General features: G+C 40.0%; 1 protein-coding gene across 1 annotated transcript; it reads right to left on the bottom strand.

Annotated features, from left to right (window-relative positions):
* Positions 1-3,369: 3,369 nt before the first annotated feature.
* LOC110529518 (tyrosine-protein kinase SRK2) lies at positions 3,370-15,466 on the bottom strand. The gene is made up of 8 exons (XM_021611762.2): positions 14,511-15,466; positions 11,757-11,878; positions 9,561-9,724; positions 8,339-8,507; positions 7,643-7,801; positions 5,640-5,842; positions 5,343-5,508; positions 3,370-5,023 (listed from the first exon to the last, which is right to left on the bottom strand). The coding sequence occupies exons 1-8, from the start codon at positions 14,885-14,887 to the stop codon at positions 4,815-4,817; spliced, it is 1,569 nt and encodes a 522-aa protein (XP_021467437.1). The 5' UTR covers positions 14,888-15,466; the 3' UTR covers positions 3,370-4,814.
* Positions 15,467-15,976: the final 510 nt, after the last annotated feature.

The following is a 15,976-nucleotide window of genomic DNA, read 5'->3' as shown; positions in this document are numbered from 1 at the left end:
TATAAATATCTATTATACCCAAAATCAACCACACAAAAATCAATATATGTATTTACAATGACTGTTCTAGGCCTACATCAGAATCATAACTCTTGTCAGGATTTTCGTTATAATCTTCATCAAAAAACAGTCTAAACATCAAAACAAGAAGGAACCTAAACGTAAAAAAATGGTCTCATCTAACATAGGCTCCTCGTAAGTGAAGGAGCCGGGTCCATCTACTAGGTCAGGGGGCATGTATTCATCATTGGTCAGAGCTCGGAATCGGTCTGTATCTCACCATCTGTCGAGCAATGCGTGAAGAAACCAGGTGGCTGTACCGACTCTGATAACGTATCCAGAGTGAGCCATGTTTCCGTGAAGCAGAGAATGTTGCAATCTCTGATGTCTCTCTGTAAGGCAACCCTTGCTCGGATTTCATCTGCCTTGTTGTCAAGAGACTGGACATTGGCAAGTAGTATACTCGGGAGCGGTGGGCGATGTGCGGGGCCTGACTAGAAGACCGCTCTGTCTGCCCCTTCTGCGACTGGGAGCATCTGGCCGGCCGACTGGGAGCATCTGGCCAGCCGACTGGACCAATCTGGAAGACAGAATGGTCCTATCTGGCCGACTGGGCCCATCTAGCGGGTAGACCAGTCCCATCCGGCCTGCCAACAGGACCTATCTGGCCAGATAGACAGGACCGGTTGGACGACCAGATAGCTAGGTCCGGCCTGCCAGATATGTACGTCCAGGCCGGCCAGAGAGCTCGGTCGGGCCGCAACACACGGACCATATCGCTAGGTCCAGACGACCAGCAAGATAGCTAGGTCCAGCATACCAATCTGGCCAACCGGACACCTAGAATAGCAGATAACTGGTTGGTTAGATAGAACCGGCCGTCTGTCTGGCAGGCCTGACCTGGTGTCTGGCCGGCCGGACCTTTATATATACAGTGGGGAGAAGAAGTATTTGATACACTTCAACTGTGAGAGACAGAATCTAAAACAAAAATCCAGAAAATCACATTGTATGATTTTTAAGTAAATCATTTGCATTTTATTGCATGACATAAGTATTTGATCACCCACCAACCAGTAAGAATTCCAGCTCTCACAGAACTGTTTTTCTTTAAGAAGCACTCCTGTTCTCCACTCACTGTATCTCACCTGTATTAACTGCACCTGTCCACACACTCAATCAAACAAACAGACTCCAATAGAAACCCAATAGAAAATCTTTGGAGGAAGCTAAAAGTCCGTATTGCCTAGCGACAGCCCCGAAACCTGAAGAAGGTCTGTAAAATCCCTGCTGCAGAGTGTGCAAACCTGGTCAAGAACTACAGGAAACGTATGAACTCTGTAATTGCAAACAAAGGTTTCTGTACCAAATATTAAGTTCTGCTTTTCTGATATATCAAATACTTATGTCATGCAATAAAATGCAAATTAATTACTTAAAAATCATACAATGTGATTTTCTGGATTTTGTTTTAGATTCCGTCTCTCACAGTTGGAAGTGTGCCTATGATAAAAATTACAGACCTCTACATGCTTTGTAAGTAGGAAAACCTGCAAAATCAGCAGTATATCAAATACTTGTTCTACCCAGTGTGTGTGTGTGTGTATATACACATACACACAATTGAAGTTGGAAGTTTACATACACTTAGTCATTAACTCGTTTTTCAACCTGAAAGGTAGCTCAGCAAGGAAAAAGCTACTGCTCTAAAACCACCATAAAAAAGCCAGACTACAGTTTGCAACTGCACATGGGGACAAAGATCTTACTTTTTGGAGAAATGTCCTCTGATCTGATGAAACAAAAACAGAACCATATAATGACCATCATTATGTTTGGAGGAAAAAGGGGGAGGCTTGCAAGCCGAAGAACACCATCCCAACCGTAAAGCACAGGGGTGGCAGCATCATGTTGTGGGGGTGCTTTGCTGCAGGAAGGACTGGTGCACTTCACAAAATAGATGGCATCATGAGGCGGGAAAATATGTGGATATATTAAAGCAACATCAAGACATCAGTCAGGAAGTTGAAGCTAGGTCGCAAATGGGTCTTCCAAACGGACAACGACCCCAAGCATACTTCCAAAGTTGTGGCAAAATGGCTTAAGAACAACAAAGTCAAGGTATTGGAGTGGCCATCACAAAGCCCTGACATCAATCCCATAGAAAACGTGTGGGCAGAACTGATAAAGTGTGTGTGAGCAAGGAGGCCCACAAACCTGACTCAGTTACACCAGCTCTGTCAGGAGGAAGGGGCCAATTCACCCAACTTATTGTGGGGAGCTTGTAGAAGGCTACCCGAAACATTTGACCCAAGTTAAAAAATGTAAAGGCAATGCTACCAAATACTAATTGAGTGTATGTAAACTTCTGACCCACTGGGAATGTGATGAAAGAAATGAAAGCTGATATTAATCTCTACTATTATTCTAACATTTCACATTCTTAAAATAAAATGGTGATCCTAACTGAACTAAAACAGGGATTTACTAGGATTAAATGTCAGGAATTGTGAAAAACTGAGTTTAAATGTAGCTGGCTATTGTGTATGTAAACTTCTGACTTCAACTGTATATACAGTGGGGCAAAAAAACTTACTTATACTTATTTTCCACCATAATTTGCAAATAAATTCATTAAAAATCCTACAATGTGATTTTCTGGATTTTTTTCCCCTCATTGTCTGTCATAGTTGAAGTGTACCTATGATAAAAATTACAGGCCTCTCATCTTTAAGTGGGAGAACTTGCACAATTCGTTGCTGACTAAATACTTTTTTGCCCCACTGTATATACCCCACTTGCTGTAACTATATGATGTCATAACATGGATATCATACATTCTTAGATTTACAAATACAATCTATGGAATAGGATATTCATGAGGAGTCGGAGGCTACTGGGGTCAATGTGGCAATGACAGCCTCTGTGTCCCAAATGGCACCATATTCCCTATATAGTGAACTACCTTTGACCAGAGCCTGTACACTGTATAGGGTGCAATTTGGAATGCGCAGAGCATTTATGAGGCTTCCGGCAGCCCTATTTTTTTATGCAGGGAACACACACACACAGACCGTTTCGATCAAATTAATACAAACTGGGATTTCAGCATGAACACTAGGGAAACCTATTCAATATTTAGGACTACTGGAAACCTGTTATATTATGGAGAGCTATTCAGTATCCTTTAAATGGCTTGGTTTAGTTATAGATAGGTTATCAAATAACTAGATGTGCCATATTTACAACTGATTTCATGTCACAGCAAGGCAATGGCAGAGTTATTCTAAGCACTAGGAGAATGTTATCACCATCGTGTGGCCGTTATGGTAAATTACACTTCAGGAATCAGATAGAAATGACCATCACTTTGGATTATAACTATCATTTATTAGAAAACAGAAAATATCAGAGGATTCAGTGTCCCTTGACCAAATCATTTGGCAACATATGTTAAACAAATAATTCTAAGTGATTATTAACTGAATTAAGTCAGCTATTCAGAACTAGGGATGGCACACAATGATGCTACCGTTTATTAATAGTATTACGTAGACTCACCCCAGATTAATAATTAAAACTAATGTCATGAAAAAAATGAAATAGCTCAATTTAAATTATTCTTATGCTTCAAACGTAACATTCAATTAATCTTACAATGAACAAAATTAAAGAAATGTTTTCATTTTTCTGATCAAGTGTACACTGACATTGTGCAATGTTTTTAAAACATTTGAACAAAATGATCAGAACAAGCCATAATCAACAAGCACTTGTACAATTCCAGTCTCATCAAACAAGTCCAGTGTAAAAACTTACTTTCAGTCATTGAGCCATAAAATACCAGTTCATAACTCAAATCAACATGGTCACTGAGGTGTGGCGAGCAAGCAGTCTTTCCGGTTATTAAATTCCAGGTCCTATTGCAGAATAACAGTATCCCCACTGACATCAATAGACATTGGTGACTGCACAGTAAGGTTCAATCGAATTCAAATCCAATTCTGTCCAGTCAGAATCAAATCTACAATTTATGTGAACATATTCTAACTACATTATCCTCTCATTCCTATGGTGTGTGTATTGATAAGTGCTCAGAGATAACAAATCACTCACTATGCTTCAGAGACGTAGATAAAACAAATACTTCTTAGTGAACGTGACTCAAGCACATCCTTACAGGAGACTCCTGATAAATACTTGGCAGCCAACCAGTGTAGTGGAAGAATGACTGCTATGCAGAGTGAACACAGAACCGGTTTGCCCGGCTTGATAGTTCCGTCAGGCTCACCTGAGAACAGCGGCTGTTCTGGAAGCCCGACCGGGCCATGGACAGGGTTTTGACTTCGTCCAGTGTGTCTAGTGAGTTTAGCTGGATATGAGATGTCTCTCTCAGTAAAACCCACTTAAAAAGTGCATTAAATTGGCAAACAAATCAAAACTAGCGGGAGTGTCAAACAGTTACAATAGAGGATTCCCCATCGTAGTCACGACAACTATACACAAGCAGCCAAATAAAACCTCCACATACAACATTTTCTTATCAAACCGTTTGTGGTCACACGTGTTCAACCTCATAATATAATCCTAACAAATACATATCCAACCATAATGTGATCAGGAAGTAGACGGTTCAACTATGCTAAAATCAATAGCACCTGTATTCTAGATACTAACTGTTGGGAGAATGAAATGCCATTTATCTTAGGCATATCATTAAATTACCTGTGACAGTGGACATACTGTACTTTCCTCTGCTGACTCTTGCTACGAGTATGAGGAGAGCATCATTGAACACTCAATACAACACAGTACTAGTAACGGTTGGCATCATCATAAGAGGTCACATCCAGGTCAAAGAAGTCCTCCAGCTTCCACTGCAGGGTTTCGAAGGTGGGTCTGTCGTTCTCATTGTCCTTCCAGCAGTCAGACATGATCTCATACATCACCTTGGGACAGTTTGGTGGGCAGGGCATCCTGTAACCCGTGGGCACACGTTGGACCACCTGGTAGTTGGTCATGGCTGGAACAGTAACAGAAGGGATAATTATTATGATACTGATGTCACACAATGAAACCTAGGATATGCAAAAACATACACTAGTACTGCTAAAGTACATGTTGGGTCAGTCTAGGCTGGAAACACTCTGGACAATCAACTGCAATGGCAGGTTGCATGCAAGTTGTACCAGGTGATGAACAGGTGCCAGATACATTTTTAACTGTTAACCAGAGGGCATGCTCCTCACTCACAACATTCCATGGTAGTAAATTACAGGATTAACACTGACTGATTTGATAAGCTTTCCTACCAAAGAGATGAACATGTTATTATGTCTTACTTGCATAGGGCATCTGACCGAAGGTCATGATCTCATACAGCAGAATGCCAAAGGACCACACATCAGACTTGATGGTGAACTTGTTGCCATGGATGGCTTCAGGGGCGGTCCATTTCACAGGAAACTTGGTGCCCTCTTTGGCTTCATACACATTCTCACTCTCCATCTAAAATGGCAACAAAACAAAACAAAAAAATATTCAATTGAGACTGGTCTTGAGTAACACCTTAGTGCTGAAAGGTTGACAAACAGTCAAGTCCCTCCTTGTTTTTCTTAGAAAAATAAAGAGATACCGACCATGAAGACTCTGGCGAGTCCGAAGTCAGCCACCTTGCAGACGTTGTTTTCTCCCACCAGAACGTTGCGTGCCGCCAGGTCTCTGTGGATGTAGTTCTGCTGCTCCAGGTAGGCCATCCCAGAAGCCACCTGAGCAGCCATCTCTATCTGCTCCGAGACACCAAGCTTCATACCCATGTCCTTGGAGGAAGAGCTATTGGATTCTGTCAAAACATAACATGTTTCAAGTTAAACTGTAGTTAGTTTGTATCCTGTGTAGTGAATGATTACTGTGAGTATGAATGGAGTTTAGGCCATGGAACTGTGTGTATGCTAATTTAGAAGAAAAACAAATGACCTAATCAGATAAGAGGAAATTGCCTAGGATCAGAGAGCAGGGTCAGGCCCAGAACAGAAGGACAGGGTGTGATTCTGGCTAAACAAAGAGAGGACCATGGACATTCCAGAGGGGAAAGGAGGGAAATTCACAGGGGTCATAAAATGCATAGCTGGAGAGGTGATGCCTACAAGGGAAGAGTATAAAATGTGTTGTGAACTTTCTAAATGTATGCACTCAGCTGACTGTACCCTTGGTATTAAACACTTGAATCTTCAAGCTTTTGGTCTCAATTCCTTATTGCAAAGAGGTTGCAATAGCATTTTTCTTTTTAACAGAGGGAAGGAAAGGACCAGGATGAGAAAAAACAGGCATCTCATTAAGACGAGTACTACCGTAAAATTGTATAGTACTACGTCTCGATGTTTTTCACTTGAATAACAAACAAATATTCAACGTAAAGGGGTGTGTAAGCAAAAGTATGACTATGCGATTCCTTGTAAACATTTACGAAGTTTAGTTCCCAAAAAATGAGTTCGTAAAAGACTGGTGAAATATGGGGGATGCAATGCAGACAGTCTCAGGGGCACCAAGGTCAATTTCATATGACCACCTCAAAAGGGGGTCACTCTGACAGGCAATGTTACTGAATCTTTCATGCAATGGCACAGCATCTGTCACACGAGTGGACAACATCAGATAATCTAGCAATGCAACTGGTAAATATAGATGGAATTCAATGCACTCATTTAGAGCAATGATGAAACGCACGTGATTATGTAAGGGAAATGGGGATACCTAGTCAGTTGTATAACTGAATGCATTCAACTGAAATGTGCCTCCGCATTTAAGCCAACGCCTCTGAATCAGAGATGCGGGGGGCTGCCATAATCGACATCCACGTCATCGGTGGGTTAGCTGCCTTGTTCAGGGGCAGAATGACAGATTTTTACCTTGTCAGCTCTGGGATTCGATTTTACAACCTTTCGGTTACTAGTCAAACACTAACCACTAGGCTACCTGCCGCCCCAGTAGCAATAGTGTTAAACCCCATTACAATCATGCTAAACCACAAAGATCAGCATTTTGTGGTGTAGCACAGCTAAAGGAGAGGAGATGGCACAAAGCAGGTTGCTTGAATTATCTCCTTCAAATTTTACACGTGTTGCTAGTCCATAGCATGGCACACATCAGCCAGACATGGTCCTGTGGTCACATGTCATGTCATACGTCTCTGTGTCAATTATGAAGGAAGTTAGAGGTAGTTTTATGAGCCAATGATAACTACAGATAGCGCAATGACTGGAAGTCTATGGGTATTTACTAGTATACTAGCAGATACCCATAGACTTCCAGTCATTGCACTAATGATAGTTAGAAACTTCCTTCAAACGCAGATACCATTTTTATGTATCGACAAGTTCATCTGACTCTGGAGAAGTAGATAAAGGGCCACATTGAAATAAAATAAAAAACATTGCCAAAATCATGAAGTATCACTTTGATTGTTGCCAAACTTTCACTTCCCCATAACACACATCATAAAGTTCAACTTCTGCACCTTATTTAAACTCTTGCTACAGTAGGCACATTGAGATGGTGTTCTAATCTAAACATCCTGTTAAAAAGGAAGGTGCGGTGGGCTTTTACGTGGGTAGGTTATAATGCAATACAACAGTGTTCTTACTCTGAAGGTAGTCCAGCAGACTGCCATTCTTCATGAGCTCTGTGATGATGTAGATGGGTTCCTCCACAGTACACACAGCGTAGAGCTGGATCAGTTTGGGGTGCCGCAGTTTCTTCATGATCTGGGCCTCCTGTAGGAAGTCCTTAGCGTCCATGGAGCCTAGGAGAATAACATGTACATGAGTAGTTGTACTGCACAGTAGCACCGGCTGTAATTTTATCTTACCTTAGATTTGATTAAATAGTTGTTTTTCATAATAAATGGGCCTCTGTATGGCTATGTAGACATTCCATTTAAAAAAAAGAAAATCATCCGTTTCCAGCTACAATAATGATTAACATCATTAACAATGTCTACACTGTATTTCGGATCAATTTGATGTTATTTTAATGGACAAATTATTTTGCTTTTCTTTCAATAACAAAGGACATTTCTAAGAGACCGCAAACTTTTGAACGGTAGTGTGTGTATAGATCTATCACACATACATACAGTGCCTTCAGAAAATGTTCAGACCCCTTTTGTTAGGGTATAGCATTATTCTAAAATGATGTTAGTTTTAATGACTCCAACCTATGTGTATGTAAACTTCAACTGTATACGCATATATAAATAAAATAATGGAAGATAATCATGGATTTGAAATAGTGATTCTCTGGGTTTGAATCCAGTGCTCGTGCAAAACAGGCCATTTACCATGTTTCAGGGTCTTCACTGCTACTGAAGTGGTGTCGTTCCAGATGCCTTCATAGACTTCTCCAAATTGTCCAGCGCCCAGTTTATTCAACAGTTTGACAGACGACCGGTCAATCTCCCAGTGGTCGGCTGTGTTGTAGGACAGACCGTGGGTTTGAGGAGCCTCCGTCTGACAGGAGAGAGATGCAACATTTATACCATAAGAAGAGTCAGAACAGACCTCACAAACTGTCCTCTCTATATTTCAGTAAAACCACATTACTGTTGTTCTATTGTCCTTCGTGAACGGTTGATGGCGCTAAACACTCATCGGCCAGTTTATTTGTTATGCCACCCCATTCACGAAAATTGATCGCTCCTACTGACTGAGTCACGTGGCCTGCTATATAAAGCAGACAGACAGGCAATTCAGTTACTGTTCGATTGGACGTTAGAAATAGGCTAAACGAATGACCTAAGCGACTGATATGATCGTCGGTGCCAGGTGGGCCGGATCCAGTATCTCAAAGATGGCTGCCCTCCTGGGATTTCCACGCCCCAGTGTTTACCGAAAAACACCCACAAACAGACAAATAAAGCAGCAGTACAACAGTGGTGTGGAGAACAACATCTTGGAATGCACAACTCATCGATCCTTGTCACAGATGGGCTACTGCACCAGACGACCACACGGGGCTTTACTACTATCAGCTAAAAACAAGAAAACCGGCTCCAGTGGGCACATGAACACCAACACTGGACAATTGAGTGGAAAAATATCACCTGGAACATGAGAGCGAGTTCAGTTTACTTGAGTGGCCTGTGCAGCCCACAGACCTCAACCCAATAAAGCATCTTTGGGATGAAAAGGAACGGGGTGTTCGCAGCATGAATGTACCACTGTCTAATCTACAGCAACGGTGTGATGCCGTTGCTTCAGCATGAATCAACATTCCTGTGGAATGTTTCCGACACCTTGTAGAATGCCTGGAGAATTCAGGCTGTTCTGGAGGCAAAGGGGGGGTCTGACCAAGTACTAGATTGGTGTACATAATAAACTGGCAAGTGAGTGTACATGGTTGACACTGAAAAATTATCCCCAATATTTGAAGGGTGTTTCTGTCAACTAGATATCTTTAGCAAATTTGCCAGGCAATGTTTTGGTTCTTGAATTCAGATCAAAAGGGTTGCTAAACAAATGTGCTTAATCACAGTCACATGATAGTTAAAAGAAAGTAAATACCTTTTTACATGGTTCAAGCAAACGCACACAGAGACCATCCTCCAGTTTGGAATAGTGTTCCACTAACTCCCTCAGAGTCAGAAAGGTCCTAGATCTTGACACATAGTAGCCTCCAGTATCCACCTTCCTTAATTTGTAGTGCTTCACTTTGTCCCTGTCCAATACTGAAAGATACATCCAAAAGCATAAGGGCACAATACTGAAACGAGAAAACGATGACAGCAAAATCAACTATGGTCATGCTAATCAATGCCGAATTGTAAATGAATAGGGAAATTATGATATTGAAATGTGTACAGTACATGGCCGTTATGACATAAATTACTTAACCCAGGGCTGACCACATTATAAACCCTATTTTGGGTGATTTGACTGAACTTATGTATTTTGTCTGGACATTCAAACATTACATAATTAATGTACCATTAGAAATAGTGAGGTGGGAAGAAAATGGCAATATTTTTGGACGATATTACATTGATACTTTGACTTCAAGCATCAATTTGTATAAAATATATATATATATATATATATATATATATATATATATATATATATATATATATATATATATATATATATATATATATATATATATATATATATATATATATATATATATATATATATATAATACAAATTGATGCTATATAGTATGCTGTACCTGAGCCAAAACTCAGGAATGAAAGGTATTTTCATCATACACATCATTCACACCCATTAACTTTTTCCACATTGTTGTGTTTCAGCCTGAATTTAAAATGGATTAAGTTTAGATTTCTTTTTGGGGGGGGGGGGGGGGGGGGGGTGTCAAAGGCCTACAAACAATACCCCATAATGTCAAAGTGATATAGTAAACCTAAGTAAGTTCAGGAGTAAAAATTTGCTTAACAAGTCACATAAATTGCATGGGCTCACATTTATGTGTGGGGTACAGAGATGAGGTAGTCGACACGATTGACTGCCTCATCTCTGTACCCCACACATAAATGTATCTTTAAGGTCCCGCAGTCAAGCCCTGAATTTCAAACAAAGATTCAACCACAAAGACCTAGGAGGTTTTCCAATGCCTCACAAAGAACGGCACCCATTGGTAGAAAAAAAATATATACAGTATACAGATCCACACATCCTTCCCAACTCAAGTTGCCGGAGAGGAAGGAAACCACTCAGTCATTTCACAATGGGGCAAATGGTGACTTTAAAAACAGTTAGAAATGAAAGGCTGCGATAGTTACTTCACAATAGTAACCTAATTGACAGAGTGAAAAGGAAGCCTGTACAGAATAAAAAATATCCTAAAACATGCTTCCTGTTTGCAACCAATTTGACAGAGCTTGAAGATTTTTTTAAAGATTAATGTGCAAATGTAATCACTGCCAAAGGTGCTTCTACAAAGTATTGACTGGGGTATGACTGGGGTGTGAATACTCATGTAAAATTTGATATTTCTGTATTTCATTTTCAATAAATGTAAAAAATAAAATAAGTCTAAACTTGTTTTCACTTTGTCATTATGGTTTATTGTTTGAGAAGAAAAAAACAATTTAATAAATGTTGAATTCGGGCTGCAACAATTAAATGTGGAATAAGTCAAGGGGTATGAATACTTTCTGAAGGCACTGTAGTGAGAAATGTTGGAAGGCTGTAGAGGCTGATAGGAAGAGAATTGTACTTTCCTGTAATCAGGTTGCTATGCCATTATTGCTTCTACAGAGACTAAGTTTACAGCCAACTGTTAATGTATAATCAAGGGACTGTTTCTGTCAGACTGACAGGGAATGGCCAGCTAGACTCATGTGGTCCTAGGTGATGTTATCAGTCTCTTTGAGAGCAGAGGTATACGCTTGTTTACTTTAAGACCTTGAACCTTCAATCACTTGAGTGGACTATGAGAAACTGTGATTTACACAGAACAAATTGGGGATTGTTCAGGAATGAGGAAACGACTTGTGTTTTTTGTGCATCGAGTTCCGTTCTCATACCAGTAACAGAAATAGATATATCACAATAAAACCATAAAATGCATTCCTGAACAATAAGTCAGAAAAAAATAAACAGACATTACAAAGTCATTCTAAACCTAATACCAGCATTGTGAGTATACTGATCTGTGTACATCTATGGTAGTATACAGGTTTGACCTGTAGTCTCTTGCAGATGCAACAAGTTCAAGGACATGAGGCTGAGATTTACCTGAGAGTGAGAGCTCTCCTTTTTGACTCTCACAGTGTCTAATGAGGAAGGCTCCATGCTGGTTCCCCTCTGACAAAAGCAGCTTCTCAGCATCCAGTCTCTTGGTGTCTGCAAAGTACCATCTGTATACCAGAACAGGAAGAAACAACACAACAGCAGTATCAAAGTATGACAGCAACCCATGCCTTGGTTGTTTACCTGACACCTATATATTAGCATTGACATGCTTCATATCCAGATCATCTATAAGTAACATCATTGAGTTACACAATCAAGTTTTAGATACTTTAGGATGATTTTAACAGGAAGTGTGATTCATGAACATGCTAATATTAGGTGCCATTGACTTGGATGTGGAGGGTCTGTGGGAGGCTTTTGACCATTTCTTTGGATTCCTCATGTCTAAACCATTGTTAGAAAGTGGTTTGGTCAAAATGGGATGTAACATTCTACATTGAATATTATATGAATCCTATCAAAAAATAAATGGCCAATGTGGATGTAATCAATAAGCTTAAAGGCCCAGTCCTGTCAAAACTGTGGTTTTCATATACATCGCTACACTATGGAGGTTGGAATATTACTGTGAAAATGATGATTATGCTATTTCTGGTGTAAGAGCTGTTTAAAAAGGCAGCTTGAAATGTCAGCCTGTTTTGGCCTACCTGGTGATGTCACCAGATAGGCCATAACTGGGGGTGGCAGGTAGCCTAATGCTTAGAGCATTGGGCCAGTAACCAAACAGTTGCTAGATCGAATCCCCAAGCTGACAAGGTAAAATAAATCTGTCATTCTGCCCCTGAACAAGGCAGTTCGCCTAGGAACAGTAGTTTGTCATTGTAAATAAGAATTTGTTCTTAACTGATTTGCCTATTAAATAAAGGATCCGTTTAAAAAAAATACACTTTAAAATCACCAGGCGGAAAATGAGTTAATAAATCAATAAGAAAAAAAGTTCCAATCCTCTGCCAATAACATCTAGGTTTCCCCTCCCCACTGTGACCAGTCCCAGAGAGTCCTAGCAAAAATCTTGCATGAGAAATTACTGTTATTTTTTTAAACAATTAATAGAAAACACATCACAGTAAGGCACTTAATTGTTACCCTGAAATTATTTGATAGACATTTAAACATTTATTATTATTATTTATTTTTTAACAGCTGCATTGGTACCGTACTCTACACATCCGCTAATCAAGTTAATCAGGTTACGTAAAGTGTATATGAGCCACACTGTGATACTTCAGGGAAATTACTCCTAATTATCCAGACAAAACCCTCAAGATTTTTTCAGTCAGAGACAGTGTGAAAAAAAATATGGAAAAACGTGATTGCAGCTGAACGGAAAGCAGTTTCATGGGGAAGATCAACAGGATAAGACGACAACATGGGTGAGTCACAGCCAAAAGTACTGACGTCGTTCAGAAGATTGACACCTAATTTCCATAAGAATCATTGTCTCAAAAAGGCATTGATAAATAGGGTATCGTAAGCTAAATTATTTTCCTCTTGAAAAGCTCATTTAGTTATGAATGGTACCTGTTCCATGATTCCAAAGTGTAACCAAAACATTCACCAAGAAACCCAGAGTGTTTGGTTTCGACAAAGTGACGTTTCTTTTTACTCTCCGTCAAGTCATGCCAAGTGCAATTGCCTTGCTAAACCAGTTTCTTTCTATATTTAGCCAGTACACTTGTATGGTGTTTTGATGCTACACACAGTTGTAAACACAGTATGAAACAGCTACATGAACTATTCATATTTTGAGGGTTGGACCGCTGCATTTTACAGATGCATTTTCCTCTGTGATCTGGGGAATTATTAACTAATCCATTGTACTTCCTGGTCATTGACAATCATTAACCAGTTTGACCTCCCACTTAGGTCTACACACATGCAACGGCACCAATAGCGTGGCATTTGCCTATTGACCAAATCTGTTCACAATATCCAAAGTAGACCTGCATTAAACCAAACTAGTGCTTCACCATTTTCAAAACAATTACATTACTGTAGCCTGTCACCAGCTGGTTAGTCATATCATGTGTTTGTTAAGGAGTAGTCATCCAAATCTGAGGCCTTACCTAAAACTAGATCATATGAATCCATAAACCACCAACATTGTGACTCATCATATTCCACAACTCTGGCCGTAGCAATTATTTCAATGGCCATAATATAAACGCACCAGAATGTACCAAGGTATCTAGATTCTAGAACATGCTCATTCTCATTAACTGTGAATGTATGCAAATATTTGCCAAATCCATCTTGGAATGGTCCAGTTGTTTAAGGGATAACAACAGGTCAGTTATGGTGGTTAATCAAATAACCACAACATTAGTGTGTACGATAGTGTCCCCTTCAAAAATATTATGGTAAAGTGATCAGTAGGACCAAGGGTAAATAAGCCCCTTTGGAACATGCATCAAGTCTGTGAGGGAGTCTATGCCAATGCTGCTTTTATTCTGGCAACAAGTAACCCAATATCCATAATAAGTAAAGATGATTTAGAGATGTCGACTGAATTTGAATAGGCTACCCTACTGTATAACTGAAGAATGATACAATGTACTTTTCTGTAGCCTATTTAGTTCTCTTCACTTCTTTGAATGAAGCCATAGAAACACCGTCATTCTTCAAACTTTACCGGTTGCTGTTCTAGTCTACTATAGCCTACTACAATACAGTATGTCAAGCATTTCAACAGAACAATTCATCCAGTGCATAATTGTGTGACTGTAGGCTACTTACGGCTCAGCGTCCAGACTCTCCACAGGTGCCACATAATTGGCTGGAATGTAACCCTTCTTGGCAGCTGAAATTCCAGTGAGCGCTTTTGCGTACCACCAATCGCCAGCACTTTTATCCAAAGCTTCTAACTTGTCCCCAGCATTGAAGCTCAAGTCCTCCTCCGTTCGGGCGGTATAATCATAGAGAGCGATATAAACGTATCCCGGTTTCTCAAGGCGTATAGGTGGCAAAGCCCTGTTTTTGGGACCCTGCGCGTGATCATTTTTAATCACAACGATTTCTCTCTTAACAGTCACCGACTCTGAATCTGACCGTGGTTTATTAAAACACGGGAAAACAGTCTGACAACACAAAAAACACTTCTCTCGAATTTCCATTGTGAAGACTCCCGGGTTAATCGCACTAAATCATTTTGTGATCAAATAAAATGTCAAAAGTTTTTTGCGCTCATATTCCATTGCGGTTCGAATGAATTTTCTCACATCATGAATTGGATCCTAGAAAGTTTGACTCATTTCCCAAACACTTGTCAAACCTGGTCTTTGGACTGGAATACAATTTAGTACACCGACTAGCAGTAAAATAAAATGATTTATTGCCCGAGGCCAACTCACCGCGTCACAGTGTTTCCTGGTTACCTTTATGTCTCATTCACCTGGGGAAAATTGTGTAATTGCAGACCGAAATTCCAGGCGTTTCTTTGTGTGGGTGTTCCCTCATAGCAGTAAACGCCAATTGATACCTGCCATTGGTCAGTTCCAGTGTTATGGAAACTGATGGTTTCTCGACATACATGATGTGCATTCAGGTCGCTTGAACTTTTTCTGCGTTGCGGAACGGTTTGTACTGGACTACATGGTTCCACAAAACGTTCGTGTACGTTCTTGAACAGACTGAGAGGTACGTTTGTTCTGGTTTGGTGGGTGTCGCTTGAAGTAACGAGTAACGTATTTAATGGGCAGTGGCCATGCTGACAGCGATACCCAACCCCTCTCATTGTTCAATTGTATTTGTATTTATTCGGTATCCCCATTACAGCAGCTGGGGTCCAATCACATTAAGGCACTTACATCACACATACAACAAAATATAAAACAGTACATCATATTCATCACTTATTACACCACTACACATCTACAATACAAAATGTATAATACCACTCACTATACAACAATATTACAATGTACGTGTGTGTGTGCTTATGCATGTGTCTGTACCTGTGTGTTCCAGAACGTAAAAACGTACTGAATGCAGCCCTTATTTGTTTACATAGCATGTTAGGATAATTAACGTGGCAGGTTAGAATAACTAACGTCTCAGGTTAGGATAACTAACATGTCAGGCTAAGTAAAATAGCGTGGCAGGTTAGGAGACTGAGGTTAAGGTTAGGAAAAGGGTTAAGGTTAAATAAATATATTACTATTTATTTAATATTGCAGATAGATTGTAGCTTCTATCAATGTCAT

Source organism: Oncorhynchus mykiss, chromosome 8 (assembly GCF_013265735.2).
Source record: "Oncorhynchus mykiss isolate Arlee chromosome 8, USDA_OmykA_1.1, whole genome shotgun sequence".
Taxonomy (NCBI): Eukaryota; Metazoa; Chordata; class Actinopteri; order Salmoniformes; family Salmonidae; genus Oncorhynchus; species Oncorhynchus mykiss.
This window is presented reverse-complemented; position numbering and strand designations above follow the sequence as displayed.

Excerpts from the sequence above, each read along its gene's own strand:
- LOC110529518 (XM_021611762.2), bottom strand. The coding sequence starts at position 14,887 with ATGGAAATTCGAGAGAAGTGTTTTTTGTGTTGTCAGACTGTTTTCCCG. Across the intron at positions 7,802-8,338 it reads AGTGAAGACCCTGAAACATG|GCTCCATGGACGCTAAGGAC; the intron begins GTAAATGGCCTG and ends TTATTCTCCTAG. Across the intron at positions 5,509-5,639 it reads GACTCGCCAGAGTCTTCATG|ATGGAGAGTGAGAATGTGTA; the intron begins GTCGGTATCTCT and ends TTGCCATTTTAG.